Source organism: Mirounga leonina, unplaced genomic scaffold (genome assembly GCF_011800145.1).
Source record: "Mirounga leonina isolate KUSES-001 unplaced genomic scaffold, KU_Mleo_1.0 Mir_173, whole genome shotgun sequence".
NCBI lineage: Eukaryota > Metazoa > Chordata > Mammalia > Carnivora > Phocidae > Mirounga > Mirounga leonina.
This window is the reverse complement of record NW_023270447.1, coordinates 58,569,851-58,585,958: the sequence shown is the minus strand read 5'-3', so window position 1 is coordinate 58,585,958 and position 16,108 is coordinate 58,569,851. Positions and strand designations below refer to the sequence as shown.

Below are 16,108 nucleotides of genomic sequence, written 5' to 3'. Positions count from 1 at the left end.
AAAGTGTAGTGCAGTTAATCCAGCAAATCTTTTTTTTAATAAAGATTTTATTTATTTATTTGAGAGAGAGAGAGAGAACAAGCATGAGTGGGGTGTGGAGAGTGGGGGAAGAGGCAGAGGAAGAAGCAGACTCCCCGCTGAGCAGGGAGTCCTACATGGGGCTCGATCCCAGGACCCCGAGATCATGACCTGAGCCGAAGGCAGACACTTAACCAAGTGAATCATCCAGGCGCCCCTAATCCAGGAAGTCTTAAGTGTGCCACATGAGAAAAGCTTAGCATATAATGAAATAAGGGGAGGGGGAGATACTTGGCAATGGCAGGGCCCACAATGACTTCGACTGCCTAATTATTTATATTCTATTAAAAGAAATGTAGTTAAGTCTATGAAAACATACTTTAAACCCTCAGGCAGGGTTGAATACACAAAAACACCTAGACTGCAAAACAGAGGCCATTAATAAGTTGGGGATAAAAAGAACTGATATTTGGAAGGTTACTAAAGGAATGAAGAACTGTACCTTAGCTGACTGTGGTGTTGAGAAATTTAGCCAAGCAGGAACAAAGTCATGCTGCGCCATTTAGGTCCAGTGTCTCTTTTCAGCAAGGTGAGGCATCCAACCTCATGGCCAGGATCTGAAAATGAGAAAACTCCAATCACTTATACTTGCAAGAACCTGATACCAATGTACAAAAGAGTCTGTGATTACTCTAAGCTCCCCTCTTTACAGAAAGACCTGCCACCTCTGAGCCTCTCTAAGACTACTTATCAGGCTCTATAACCTCAGAGAAGTTCTAAACAAAAGCAACAGTCCATGAATAATGACTATGAAAGACAATAAACAGAAAAATTTGACAGAGACCTGGAAGGTTATATGAAAACTAATGAATTCTTGAGTTTTAACAGAAGAACCTTAAGAATAAACATCTACTTAAAGCTACTGGTACTTATGATAAGAGATTAACCTGCTTCAGGTACTCTGGTAACTTGTGGCAAAAGCAGAAAAGATCTTCCTAGAGAAGGAAGATAATAATCTCTCAAGAGGTGTTCTATTAGTTCACATTAATTCCCTCAAATACCCACTAGCATCAGTTTTCCTAGGAGATCCACTGGTGTCTCCGTACCACCCCACTAAAGTGCTCCAAAATTAAAGACACCAGAAAACAGTAGCTATTTTCCATAATACATACACATACAGTCTTCTTCCAAAGTTAGAGATAGAAGAATATTTACCCCAGAGTGTAACCTCTGTGGTCCTGTTTCCCGAACTCCTTGAGTCTGCCAGCTGGATTTCCCACGAGGTTCTCTTGTTAAAAGGGTGCTTAAATAGGCTGGCCAGCAGCACGCCTTGTGATAAAGCACAAGGAAGCCAGGCTCTGTATGTATCACTCTTTCAAGTCCCCTCAATTGCTCATCTTAAACTATCTAGTTCCTGACACGTTTCCAAAAAGGGGAAGGGGAAAGGGGAAGGGGAAGGGGAACATAAAAAGTATTTGTTACATTTAAAAAATGGGGGGAAGGGGAAAGAGCTATGTCTATGTTCACCTCATTCAACTTCCTTGAGTGATGGCACTATGATGTTGCTTAAATAGATAATACATGGACATTTGCACATTGAGTGCAAACACTGTTTATAACCAGGTCATAGCTGGAAACACAGGTGAACTCCTGTGTGGGCAAATAATGCCATCAAAGCAACAGATCAAGAATATAACATTAAAGAGCTATAAAAGATCTTCTGAGCAGTCAATTCCAGTGACAAAATATCCACATAACAAAGCCCTTAACTTACAAATCTCATTATTCCTACAGAGCTGCTAGAAAGTGTGCAGATATGTATTTATGTCTGTTTTATTCTTCAAAATCTAAGGACATGAAATCTTGTTTTTAATCAGACAGGAATTTAATATGTTTTCCTCCAAAGAATAGCAGCTTTCAAGGCAAATTTTTTGGGTTATATAAAGCTCCCAAATGTATCTTCTATTTCTTTGGTCTTCACTATTTAAATACACAGCAAAATTAAAACAAGTAGAAAGAAAGAAGTTAAGGAGTAGTCAAGGAGTAAAACAGTTCCAAAGTGAGGTTTTTTTCTCTTCAGTTTTCTCTATTTCACTTGTTCTGCCTCTTCCTGAAGACTGAATTGAGCTGGAAGGTGATATGAAGAGTCTTCTAGTGCTTTAGTAGAGTAGTCATTATTTTGGATCCATTTCAATCATTATTAAGTCATTTAAAAGGCCACAGGAATCTATCACTATAAATAAAAAAGCAAAATAACACAGTATCACAAGAGGCAAAATCATTGTTACATAGAATTCCTAAAATGAGATACAAATTATCAGTAAATAATAGGTACTAGTAATCAAAATTTTAAGTCCAATTTAGACATTAATTTAATGTGTCACCACCTATAATAACAACATAATTGGCTATAATTCTTTTAAGGATTTTTAAAGGATTTTAGACAGGTCACCTGAACAGAGTTTGTTTTATATAACCACATATGTAATTAGCTATCAAATGTAATTCATAAATGCAAATTAGTCTGTTAGATTTACATTTTCTCTCATACACGTGAATAACTTGCTCTAAGTAATCACAAAGCCATATAACTTGCTTATTACCACAGTCATCAACTAATACCACCACAGCTAGATCTTTATTTTAAAAAAAAATATTTAATTAATTTATTTTGACAGAGAGAGTAAGAGAGAGAGCATGAGCACACAAGCAGGGGAAGCAGCAGGCAGAGGGAGAGGGAGAAGCAGGCTCCCTGCTGAGCAGGGAGAGCCCAATGCGGGACTCGATCCCAGGACCTTGGGATCATGACCTGAGCCAAAGGCAGATGCTTAACAGACTAAAGCCACCCAGGCGCCCCACATCTAGATCTTTAAAAACAAGTCATTTGTCATAGCATTCCTTCCTTTTCAGATATCTAGTTATCAACTGAGAGACTTAAGCTCTTAGGCTCTGACTTAAGATATACTGTAAGAGATGACATAAATATTTCTTTGGCAAATTCCCAACATTCTTCCAGGGGCTACAAAGTTTTTTGATGTAAGAGGAGGCTTGCATCTGTAGGCAATTCTGGTCTCTATTGGTAATAAAGTCTAGTTTGGAGGATATTTCTCATATAATAAATTGGCAGCCTTGCTCTACTGTTTTAAGTTCACAGGAATAAGAAATACCAAATTTGAGACAGTAAATACCTCTGTGGGGAAATGAATCAAAAAAAGAGGTCTTGGTGGCTTCAACTGCATCTGTAATGCCTTGTTTCTTTCTTTTAGATTTTTTTTTTTTTTTTTTTAGATTTTATTTATTTGTCAGAGAGAGAGAGCGTGCACAAGCAGGGGGAATGGCAGGCAGAGGGAGAAGCAGGCTCCCTATTGAGCAAGGAGCCCAATGCGGGACTTGATTCCAGGATGTTGGGATCATGACCTGGGCAAAGGCAGACGTTTAACCAGTGGAGCCACCCAGGCATGCCTGTAATGCATTACTTCTTAAGGTGAGTGACAGATACATGGCTATTCACTTGTTGTCTACACTTTTTTGTTTTTCTAAAGTTTTATTTATTTGTCAGAGAGAGAAAGAGAGCCCAAGCAGGGGGAGTGGCAGGCAGAGGGAGAAGCAGGCTCTTCGCTGAGCAAGGAGCCGGATGTGGGACTCAATCCCAGGAGCCCGAGATCATGACCTGAGCCACCCAGGCATCCCGTCTTCACTTTTTTTAAACATTTACCAGTTTATTAAAGAATATGATAAAAAATATGAATCAACAGCCAGATGTAAGAGATACTTAGGGTGAGGTGAGAAGTGTAAGAGTTTCTGAGCTCTCTCCAGGTGCGTTGCTCCCCCCAATCTCCACATGTTCACCATTCTCTACGCTTTTTTTTTTTTAAAGATTTTATTTATTTATTTATTTATTTGAGAGAGAGAGAGAGAAACAGCATGAGAGGGGATAGGGTCAGAGGGAGAAGCAGGCTCCCCGCTGAGCCGGGAGCCCGATGTGGGACTCGATCCCAGGACTCCGGGACCATGACCTGAGCCAAAGGCAGTCGCTTAACCGACTGAGCCACCCAGGTGCCCTCTCTATGCTTTTTATATACTTATAATACTTAAAAGAGTAGTAACAGAACAAGCATAAAAAAGTTAAGTAAAAGATTTGCAATTTATAAGGTGAATACATACATATACATACACATAGACACATATCAATCACCCAGAGTACATATAGTCCTTCGGCACATATAGAAGTCATAAAAGCTGACCTTATACCAGCTAAAGTCTCAGTTCCAAAGGATAAAATATTCTATGTTCTCTACCATACTGTATTAAACTTAGAAAATAACTTTCTCCTGAAGTTCCCACTCTCCTTCACCTTCCTGAAGAGATCCTGTCCAAAGCCATTAGGTGGGGCCAAGCAAGGTAAGATCTATGGGCAGCAGAGGCACAGAGCAGGGTGCTGGGGCCTAACCAGGATGTGAAGTATGTCCATGCAGGGTGAAGGACAGGGAAATGTGTGTATGGCGGTAGACCAGTGCAGGATGTCAGAGCCCATTAGGAAACATAAGGCGAATGTCCAAGTACGAGGGCAGCCCAATTCAGGGTGCAGGAGCCTGAGTAGAATGAGGAAGGCTCCTAGCGGAGGGACAAGGCCAAGCAAGTTGAGGGCTTCCATGCAGCAAAGTGCTTTGTACAGGTATTGCAAGCTGGGTGTAGTAAGGAAGGAATTCATGTAAGAAGAGGTAACTGGAGTTAGTTACCTACTGGGTATTGAAAAGTACAGGAGTCAGATTTCTTACTGTGGGAGAAAGGATGAGCTGATAAAGAAACTTTCAAAACATTTAAGCAGAATTACAAAAAACCACTATGAATAAATCTGCAATACAATAGGTGGAACAGTACTTAATGGAAAATAAGCTTTAAGAACACTTAAAAAAAAAAAAGACTAAAGGGGCGGCTGGGTGGCTGAGTTGGTTAAGCTTTTGACTCTTGATTTCGGCTCAGGTCATATCTCTCCCTCAAAAAACAAACAAACAAACAAACAAAACAAACAAAAAAACCAAAACCAAAATCAAAGCTAACCAAAATAAAACACCCCACCCCCCAAAAAACCCCAAAAAGCCAGAAAGGAGAGAAGCAAAAAAAAAGAAAAAAAGAAAAAATGGAGATAATTTTAAAAATTTATAATTAAAAGAGTAATAGGAGACAAATTGGTAAAACTGCTTGGGGGAAAAAGATACATATAAAAAAGACAGCATAAAAAGGGGACATAGGGGCGCCTGGGTGGCTCAGTCATTAAGCATCTGCCTTCGGCTCAGGTCATGATCCCGGGGTTCTGGGATGGAGCCCCCCGCATCGGGCTCCCTGCTCCGCGGGAAGCCTGCTTCTCCCTCTCCCACTCCCCCTGCTTGTGTTCCCTCTCTTGCTGTGTCTCTCTCTGTCAAACAAATAAAATCTTTCAAAAAAAAAAAAGAAAAGAAAAGAAAAAGGGGACATAAACACAACAGATTAAGAAATATGAGGAAAACAATATCATGAGCAATTTATATGCTAATAAATTTGAAAATCTTAAACTAGATAATTTCTATTACCTGGCAAATCTGGCACAGTAGAAACCTTGAATAGACCTGTATATACTATTATACAGCAAAGACACTTAAATGTGAATCAGGAAACTCTCCTTTTCAAAAGGGTCCCAGGTGAAGAAGAGAAGCTGAATCTCTGCCAGTAATTTGCTCTTGGTTAGCAAAGAGATGCCTCGTTAGTGAACTGGGGCAGGGCGGTTAGCACTTTGGCCCAGACTTAAAGTTTGGACCAGCCTGCACAAAAGGAACAGCTAATTCAAGTACCATCCCTTGATACGGTTCAGTGGCTCAGGCTAGAGATTTTTAAAATCAGGAGTGATTGCAAGACACACTCTAGAAAAGACCAGCTTTTAATATAAACAAATTAAAAGAAGCCAATTCACAAAATATTTAGGAAGAAGAAAAATAAACAGAACTTCATAACTGATGGGATATGGGGGTGGGTGTAAAGGAGAAATACAGGCTCATTTCTAGCTTGTACAACTATGCAGATGACCATCATATCATTCGTTAATATAAGGAGTAAAAGCTGACTGGTTACTGTACTGTTCCTTCAGTGTAACTCAAGAGTTATTTTTTAAGATTTTATTTTTTTTATTTTTTAAAGATTTTATTTATTTATTTGAGAGAGAGAGAGAGCACATGAGAGGGAGGAGGGTCAAAGGGACCAGCAGACTCCCCGCTGAGCGGGGAGCCCGATGCGGGACTCGATCCCAGGACTCCAGGATCATGACCTGAGCCGAAGGCAGTCGCCCAACCAACTGAGCCACCCAGGCACCCAAGATTTTATTTTTAAGTAATCTCTACACCCTAATGTGGGGCTCAAACCCACAACCTGAGACCAAGAGTCGCATGTTCCACCAACCAAGCCAGCCAGGAACCCCCAGAATTGTTTTTTTTTTTTTTTTTTTTAATGTATGTCTATACCTGTAACTCCCAGTAATAAATGTATGATAACAATATCCATGTAACAGGTTTTTATGAACAAGACATAACTGCTGCATGATTTTTATCTTAAGAATCTTGGTTTAGGGGCACCTGGGTGGCTCAATTGGTTGAGCACAGCCTTCGGCTTGGGTCATGATCCCAGGATCCTGGGATCGAGTCCCGTATCAGCTCCCTGCTCAACGGGGCATCTGTTTCTCCTTCTCCCTCTGCCTCCACTCATGTTCTCTCTCTCTCTCAAATGAATAAATAAAATCTTTAAAAAAAAAAAAATCTTGGTTTAGGGGCACCTGGGTGGCTCAGTCAGTTGAGCGTTAGACTCTTGATTCCGGTTCAGGTCATGATCTCCAGGTTCTGGAATCGAGCCCTGTGTCAGGCTCCATGCTCAGCACACAGTCTGCTTGTTCCTCTCCCTCTGCCCCCGCCACCCCCCGCCCCTGAGCATATGCTCACTTCTCTCTTTCAAATAATAAAATCTTAAAAAAAAAAAAGAATTTGGGGCGTCTGGGTGGCTCAGTCGTTAAGCGGCTGCCTTAGGCTCAGGTCATGATCCTGGAGTCCCGGGATCGAGTCCCACATCGGGCTCCTTGCTCGGCAGGGAGCCTGCTTCTCCCTCTGCCTGCCTCTCCCCCTGCTTGTGTTCTGTCTCTCTCTCTGACAAATAAATAAATAAAATCTTAAAAAAAAAAAAAATTAAAAAAAAAAAAAGAATTTTGGTTTAAATCACAGAGAACCTGAAATTCAAGGCAAGGAGGTGAATCACCCATTAGATTATTAAGCTGTTAGACACAAAGGAAAATACCTCAATTTTAAACATGAACAGTTCCTTTTCAAACCCCACTAGGCACATTCCAGTCTCCCAACTGACACTTATATACCATCTTTTCAGTCAATTCTCAATTCCAAATATCTCTAGCAGAGTCCCAGTTGAGGCAGTCATTGCAAAGGAAATATTAATTAGCAATGCTTTGCTACTGGTGTGAAAGTTCTAAAGCTGACATATATCCCATAACTACTTATCCACCATCCTGAATATACACTGACACCTAGGATGTAAAGTTATGTAAGAGTGTGGTCTATACACACATGTGCAGAGTATCTACTGGGGAGGAGATAGATGACAAATGGGAGTGTTTAGTAAAAGGGAACAAATAAAAGATGAAAGAGGACAAAAAAGAAATTCCTGTTCTGGAAGCAAAAGATTAAAGAGAAACATTACAAAATGCCAATAATGGTTTTATTAGGATGGTGGAACTATGGGCATTTTGTTTTATCTTCCCTATTAGTCAATGTTTCTGTAATGAAATTACTTTGCTCTGCAATTTTTGGGAAAATTTTCTTTGGTGATGCCTTTTGGAGCTGTGGCTATCTTTCTTTCTTTTTTTTTTTTTTAAGAATTTTATTTTATTTATTTTATTTATTTATTTGAGAAAGAGAGGGCACAAGAGGGGGTAGGGTCAGAGGGAGAAGCAGACTCCCTGCCGAGCAGGGAGCCTGATGCGGGACTCGATCCCAGGACTCCAGGATCATGACCTGAGCTGAAGGCAGTAGCTTAACCAACTAAGCCACCCAGGCGCCCTGTGGCTATCTTTCTAGACTGACTAATTGAAGGGGCTCCTGCAAACTACTGAGAAATATGGAAAGGAAAAATACATCACTTAAAACTTCCTTAGAACTTTAAAAAACATTGCACAAGATTAAACTGGAGGGGAGATCAAGATTTTTAAAATATATATTATATATAAAATATGTATTATATTCACATATTAACATTTTATTAAATAATATATATATATATATATATATTTTAAAGTAGGCTCCACACCCAGCATGGAGCCCAACACGGGGCTTGAACTCAGAACCCTGAGATCAAGACCTGACCTGAGGGCGCCTGGGTGGCTTGGTTGGTTAAGCGTCTGCCTTGGGCTCATGTATGCCTAGCAATCTACAAAGTACTTCACAACATGATCTAATTTTATCCTTTATAATTAAGCTTGTAATGCAAGGAAAAAATGTCCCTGCCAAGGACTTTCCCTTAATCTCTTCTACCTTAGGCTCCCTTTACCACTGTGTTGATTTCAATCCATCATTTTCTTCACAGTCCAGCAGTGTCACCATCTACTCCTCCTCCTAACTTCAACCTCTAGCTACACGGGTTTCACTTGAATTAACAACAACAACAAAAACAACCACACCCACTTCTCCTCCAGCTTTAAACAAAACCCCTTCCTAAAGTCTTGGTGTATTTCCCTCTAGGTATTTATGTTCACTTCCCTTCACTTCCCTTCAGTCTTAATAAACTTCTATAAAGAGCAGTGTATCCTTAAGTGTCTTCATTTTCTCACTTCCCCATTTATTCCTTGGGCCATAGCAAGGACTTGTTGAAGTGTGTCTGAAACTGTTGTCCAAGCTACACCAAGAACAAGTCCCAGTTTCACGTTTCACATGGTTCTAAGTTGTTGAGGGTGAAAAGGTCCAAATTTACTTCCAAGAGATCAGTGTTACATATCTGAATAAAAGGAACGTATCATAAAGTTTGAAAACGTGTTTTTTTAAAAAAAGAAATATATTAAACATATGTTGGGGGTTTATATTACCTTTTTTTTTTTTTTTTAAAGATTTTATTTGTCAGGGATGGGGGACAAGCAGGGGGAGTGGCAGGCAGAGGGAGAAGCAGGCTCCCTGCTGAGCAAGGAGCCCAATGCAGGACTTGATCCCAGGACCCCGGGATCATACCTGAGCCGAAGGCGCGCAACTGACTGAGCCACCCAAGCCTCCCTATATTACATTTTCTTGACTAAGTATTCAGAACATGAAGAAACATTTCAATTAACTTTTGCTGAAAGATTTCAGATACTATATATTTACATTCATTTTTAAGTGCAAATCTTTCGTTCACATCAAACATCAAGCATTTCAAGGCACATTTACTCATTCCTACCATATACTTATTTGCTTAACATAAAGTGACTTCGTGAATTCTACTGTTTCAAAAAGTTCCTAGCAAAATAATTCACACTCTTAAAAACAGAACACCTACATCTATATGTTAGGTAGGACAAGTGGTCCTGAAATGCAATCTAGGCTATAATGACTTAAACTTAATAAAAACAAAAACCACTTCATTTAATTCCAGTAATTTCTTTCCCTCACATGCGGACATCCCATTTTAATTCTAAAGCATAATTATAAGCACATCTTCAACCATGAAATGAAATTTCTATTTCTACCTGCACTATTTATTTATTTTAGAGAGAGAAAACATGCGTGGGGCGGGGGCAGGGTGAAGAGAGAATCCCAAGCAGACTCCACACTGAGTGGGGAGCCCGATGCAGTGCTTGATCTCACCACCCTGAGATCACAACCCAAGCGGAACTCAACAATCAGATGCTCAACTGACTGAGCCACCAAGGTGCCCCTCTAATATAAATTTTTTTTAAAGATTTTATTATTTATTTATTTATTTGAGACAGAGAGAATGAGAGACAGAGAGCACGAGAGGGAGGAGGGTCAGAGGGAGAAGCTGACTCCCCGCCGAGCAGGGAGCCCAATGTGGGACTCGATCCTGGGACTCCAGGATCATGACCTGAGCAGAAGGCAGTTGCTCAACCAACTGAGCCAGCCAGGCGCCCTCTAATATAAATTTTTTAAATAACCTATGGGAAAATCCAAAAATATGCAGTGTCTAATTTTTAACCAATCTTGTGTTTAATTTTAGCTTCATAAAGTTCCTGTAAGTACAAGAGTAATAGATATAGTCATCTGGTAAGCCTTCTTTAGAAAAGGCTTTTGGGTCTATCTCTTAGAAACTGACAAATTTAATGACTGGGTGACAAATCATTAAACAGATCAGGTAGTTTACAATCTGTGTACAGGCATACTTTGGAGATAGTATAGATTCAGTTCCAGACCATCACAAAAAAGCAAGTATCACCACAGAGCTAGTTAAATGAATTCTTGGGTTTCATGTACACCTAAGCTGCTTACACTATACTGTATTATAAAGTGTGAATAGCATTATGCTTAAAAAATAATGTACATATAGCTTAATTAAAAACACTGTATTGCTAAAAAATGCTAACCATCATCTGATTTTCCAACTAGTCATAATCTTTTTGCTGGTGAAGGGTCCTGACTTGGATTGTTGCTGCAGCTTCTACATCAGCACTTACTGCTTCACCTTGCACTTTTCTGTTAGAGATGGTTTCTTTCCTCAATCTCATGAACCCACCTCTGCTGGCTTTGAACTTTTCTTCTGCAGCTTCCTCCCCTCTTTCGGCCTTCACAGAATTGAAGAGAGTTAGGGTCTTGCTCTGGATCAGGTTTTGGCATAAGGGAGTGTTACTATGGCTGGTTTGACTTCTATTTGGGCCACTCAAACTTTCTTCATGTTAGCAATAAGGCCATTCCGCTTTCTTCACATTCATGTGTTCACTGCAGTAGCACTTCTAATTTTCTTCAAGAAGTTTTCCTTTAGTCACAGCTTGGCTAACTGTTTGGCTCAAGGGGCCTAGCTTTTGGCCTGTCTCAGCTTTCAACATGCCTTCCCCACATGCTTAATCATTTATAGCTTTTGATTTAAAGTGAGACACCTGCAACTCCTCCTTTCACAGGAACACTCAAGAGGCCATTGTGGGGTTATTAACTGGCCTAATTTCAACATTGTTGTGTCTCAGGGAATAGGGAGGCCTGAGGAGAGGGAGAGAAACGGGAGCAGTCAGAACAAACATTTATTAAGTTTGCCGTCTTAGTGATGCCCCAAAACAATTACAATGGTAACACCAAAGATCATTGATCACAGATCACCATAACAAATATAGTAATAATGAAAAAGTTTGAAATAGGGGCGCCTGCGTGGCTCAGTTGGTTAAGAGTCTGCCTTCGGCTCAGGTCATGATTCCAGAGTCCTGGCACGCTCTCTCTCATGAACGCACTCTCAAATAAAATCTTTAAAAGAAAAAAAAGAGGGCGCCTGGGTGGCTCAGTTGGTTAAGCGACTGCCTTCGGCTCAGGTCATGATCCTGGAGTCCCTGGATCGAGTCCCGCATCGGGCTCCCTGCTCGGCGGGGAGTCTGCTTCTCCCTCTGACCCTCCCCCCTCTCATGTGCTTGCTCTCTCTCATTCTCTCTCTCTCTCAAATAAATAAATAAAATCTTTTTTAAAAAAATAAATAAATAAATTAAAGAAAAAAAAGAAAAAGTTTGAAATATTGTGAGAATTACCAAATGTGTGAGAGAGACAAGAAGTGAGAAAATCCTGTTGGAAAAATGGCACCAAAAGACTTGCTCAACACAAGGTTGCCATAAATCTTCAATCTGAAAAAAACGCAGAATCTGTGAAGTGCAATAAAACAAGGTATGCCTGTATTTCACAGAACTGAAGAAGGATGTAACCTAGTTCTCAGCTAAGAGATCACTAAAAATAACTTTTGATGATGGACTGTGAAATGATTCTTGGTAAATAACTGAAAGAATTCAAAGAAGTGAGTGGCGCTGATGTAACAAACCATATACAACATTCTTAGAAATCACATTCAGGGGCACCTAGGTGGCTCAGTTGGTTAAGCAGCCAGGCTGTCGACTCTTGATTTTGGCTTGGGGCGTCTGGGTGGCTCAGTAAGTTGAGCGACTGATTCTTCGTTTCAGCTTGGGTGGTGATCTCAGGGTCGTGGGAATCAGACCTATGTTAGGCTTGTGTTGAGTGTGGAGCCTGCCTGGGATTCTCTCTCTCCCTCTTCCTCTGCCCCTTCACTCCACACTGTGCATACATGCACCCTCTCTCTCTCTCTCTCAAAAAAAAGATTCTCTCTCCCCCTGTTCATGCTCTCTCTCTCAAATAAATAAAATCTTAAAAAAAAAAAAGAAAAAAAAGAAAAGAAATCTCCCCCTCCAACCTCCCCCAGAGAGAGAGCACCCATAAGCTGGGGGTGGGATGGGATGGGGGGGAGGGACAGAATCTTAAGCAGGCTCCACACCCAGCATGGAGCCTGATGTGGGTCTCGATTTCACAACCCTGAGATCATGACCTGAGCTGAAACCAAGAGTCAGATGCTTAACTGACTGAGCTACCCAGGTGCCGTGACAATCCCCTCCTAAAATTCCTTCTCATGGTTTCCATCACATTACATCATTAGACGAGCAGTTTTCAGTGGTGGACTGCAGCAAGCTATATAAAATTTCAAAGTATGTTTCAAGGGTTGATACTGGTTGTAAATTTTATTTGGATAAGCAAAACATTAAAAAAAATCCTAACAATACCACTTCATAAGAGAAAAGGCAATAAATGCTGTACAAGACAGACAAATCTGGGAAAAAAGGACAGCTCATCTTAAGAAAAAAACAAGTTGGCATCCTTACACGTATACTCTTCACAAAGAGCTGGTGAAATCTTTCTCAGAGAGCAGCATGAGTGGCAACCAATGCATTAAGGTATCCTGGTCTTTCCCTATGATCCCTGTGATTACTCCTTTTTCCTTTTGCCCTGTAAATATAATGGCTACTTAAAAGCTTTGATGCAGCACTTTTTTTGTTTCTCTGTAATTTCTTCACTGTCTCACTCATTTTTAAATCTTCAGTTCTCATCTCTAAGTGGGTCCCACTTCATGAAGCATTTTATCACACATATACCTATACTCAAGCATCTATCACAGTGCATACATTTACCTGTTTATGTATTTATCTCCCCTACAAACAGGGCACACTTGGGCAGGGATTAATAGCAAATGGGATAATTTCTTAGTATAGATAGCATGCCCATTAAATAATAACTTCTTTTTTTAAGAGATATTGACAATTTCATCAATTAGTACTCTCCTTTATCTTACTGTTAAAACCTCTCCTTGAACATTCCTTAAACTGCAGAGCCCAAGCCTATACCCATGTATATCTTCATATATTCACTGGCTTTAATAAGTCCTTTCTAAATTTCAGGATTTGAGGGGCACCAGGCTGGCTCAGTCAGTGGAGCATGCAGCTCTTGATCTCAGGGTCATGAGTTTGAGCCCCCCGTTGGGTATGGAGATTGCTTAAACAAACAAACAAACAAATCCCAGGATTTGAAAAGAAAACTTAGGTCTAAATGTCTACCACTTTCACTTCATCTAAAGGACTGAGTCACCCTACATAGTGTATAATCGCTTCCTGTCTGCACATCAATTTTTCCTCCTTAAGACCTCAATAAGGAGAATACCAGGGTTACTGGTGCATTGCTTAGTTCATCTTTAATCCATCCTCATGTACTTCACGGTACAGGAAAGAGCCCAAAGTCATTTTCTACCTTAGTATTTAAGTATTTTAGTTTTAGAGGAGACAAATTCCTACCTAAGAATTTCTAAAGGACATGAAATTTGAGCATGTCTTTCAATGTACTAAAAAGGGATACAGGACACCTTTAAGATTTTTTCCATTAACTAACTGCATTTCACATGTCACAGTTGCATGCGGCTAGTGACTACAATATTGTACATTGCAGCATGGACTTTGCAGAATCCTGTCTGGATCCAATCAGACCAGTAGAAAGCCAGGCATTGATGGCTAGGAAGCTTTGAGACAAATGTGTGGTTGTCTCTAGAACATCTATGTATGGAACTTAAGGCATGCCTTATGTAAGCTTACCTAACACCAGCATTTACCTTGTTTTCTCTCTGCTTAATTTTTAAAAGTTACTTTTCATGTATTTTGCTTTGCTGTATTAAATGCATTTTTATAAACAACAACAAAAAAAGACTTTTTTCCACTAGAGCATTTCTGTTAAGAAAGTACTTAATTCCATGGTTATTAATATGGATAAGTGAAGTCTGCTACTATATGATTAGGGCCCAATAAACAACAACAAAAAATCTATTTCTAGTATAAACTCAATGATAACAAAGTTATTTCTGTCAAAAGCCATAACTGGACATTTAACATATTACCTTGCCCACAGGAGCTATGCATGTGATATGCAAGTGCTCTGAAATAATATAAAGCATGATATAAAACATTACCTTGAATTAATCACAAATTCATACTTTTATTTTTTTAAGATTTTATTTATTTATTTGACAGAGAGACACAGCAAGAGAGGGAACACAAGCAGGAGGAGTGGGAGAGGGAGAAGCTGGGACTTGATCCCAGGACCCTGGGATCATGACCTGAGCCGAAGGCAGTTGCTTAACCGACTTAGCCACCCAGGCGCCCAAATTCATACTTTTAAAACCTGAGTCAAATCATGACATACTATTTTACACCTACTAAACTGGCAAAAACAAATTCTGAAACTATCAAGTGTTGGTAAAGATGTAAAGTGAACAAGAAATTCTTATATATTGCTGATGGGACTGTAAACCCATACAACCACTTTGGAAAAGTTTGGCAAATATAAAGTTGAAGTTGTGCCACCTCTATGACCCACCATTTTTTTAAAAAGATTTATTTATTTTTTGGGGGGGAGCAGAGAGAGAGGGAGAATCTCACGCAGACTCCCTGCTAAGTGCGGAGCCTGATGCATGGCTGGATCCCATGACCCAAGCCGAAATCAAGAGACCCAACCAATTGAGCCACCCACTAATTTTAATCACACATGAACACCACACAAAAAATATAAAACTGTTCATTATAGCACTGTATACAATAGACAAAAAATTAAATCACTAAATGTCCACCAACAGGATAATGATTAAATTGTGGTATATTTGTACAAATGCTGCATAGCAGGAAATAGTTAAGATACACATAAACAAAACTGATGAAGCTCACAAAATTAAAAAAGTTGTAAAAACTGGCAGCTCTTTCTGCCCATGGGTCCTATCCCCATGCTTTAATAAAAACACCTTTTTGAGGGCGCCTGGGTGGCTCAGTTGGTTGAGCATCTGCCTTCGGCTCAGGTCACGATCTCAGGGCCCTGGGATGGAGTTCTACATCGGGCTGGCACTCAACTCGAAATCTGCTTCAGAATTCTCTCTCCCCCTCTGCCCCTCCCCCAGCTCACTTGTGCTCTCTCTCTCCCTTTCTAAAATAAATAAAGCTTTTTAAAAAATTAACTTTAGGGTGCCTGGGTGGCTCAGGCGTCTGCCTTCAACTCAGGTCATGATCCCAGGGTCCTGGGATTGGGTCCTGCATCGGGCTCCCTACTCAGCGGGGAATCTGCTTCTCCCTCTGCTTCTCCCCCCTGCTTGTGATCTCTCTCTCTCTCTCAAGTAAATAAATAAAATCTTTTTTAAAAAACCCTAACTTTAAGTGGATCAAAGGCCTGAATGTAAGAGCTAAAAGTAAACATAAGAGTAAATCTTTGTGATCTTAAGTTAGGCAATGATCAATTAGATATCATCAAAATTAAAAATGTTTGTGCTTCAGGGGCGCCAGGCTGGCGTGCTCTTGATCTCTGGGTCGTGAGTTTGAGTCCCATGTTGGGTGTAGAGATTAAATAAATAAAACTTAAAAAAAAGTGTGCTTCAAAAGACAGACATCCTCAAGAAAGTGAAAAGACAACCCAAAGACTTAGATAAGATATGAAAACAACCCAAGTGTCTACGCATGGATGAATGGATACAGAGGGGAGCCTGGGGTGGCACTGTCGGTTAAGCGTCCAACTCTTGGTTTCAG

At 40.1% G+C, this 16,108-nt stretch overlaps 2 protein-coding genes across 3 annotated transcripts in view; both read right to left on the bottom strand.

The window, feature by feature from the left end:
* Positions 1 to 1,507, bottom strand: part of GPBP1L1 (GC-rich promoter binding protein 1 like 1) — a 36,874-nt gene extending 35,367 nt beyond the window's left edge. The window contains exons 1-2 of the mRNA XM_035018688.1: positions 1,234 to 1,507; positions 521 to 635 (exon numbers count right to left, since the gene is read on the bottom strand). Of these exons, the coding sequence (XP_034874579.1) occupies positions 521 to 580 (60 nt within the window). The 5' untranslated portion in view covers positions 581 to 635; positions 1,234 to 1,507. The remainder of the gene's footprint in view (positions 1 to 520; positions 636 to 1,233) is intronic.
* Positions 1,508 to 1,897: 390 nt separating this feature from the next.
* The window catches only part of IPP (intracisternal A particle-promoted polypeptide), a 72,962-nt gene continuing 58,751 nt past the window's right edge, over positions 1,898 to 16,108 (bottom strand). The window contains exon 10 of one of the 2 annotated variants that reach the window (XM_035018685.1): positions 1,898 to 2,251. In XM_035018685.1, coding sequence (XP_034874576.1) covers positions 2,193 to 2,251 — 59 coding nt within the window. In that variant the 3' untranslated portion in view covers positions 1,898 to 2,192. The remainder of the gene's footprint in view (positions 2,252 to 16,108) is intronic. The other variant, XM_035018686.1, reaches the window with a different exon arrangement.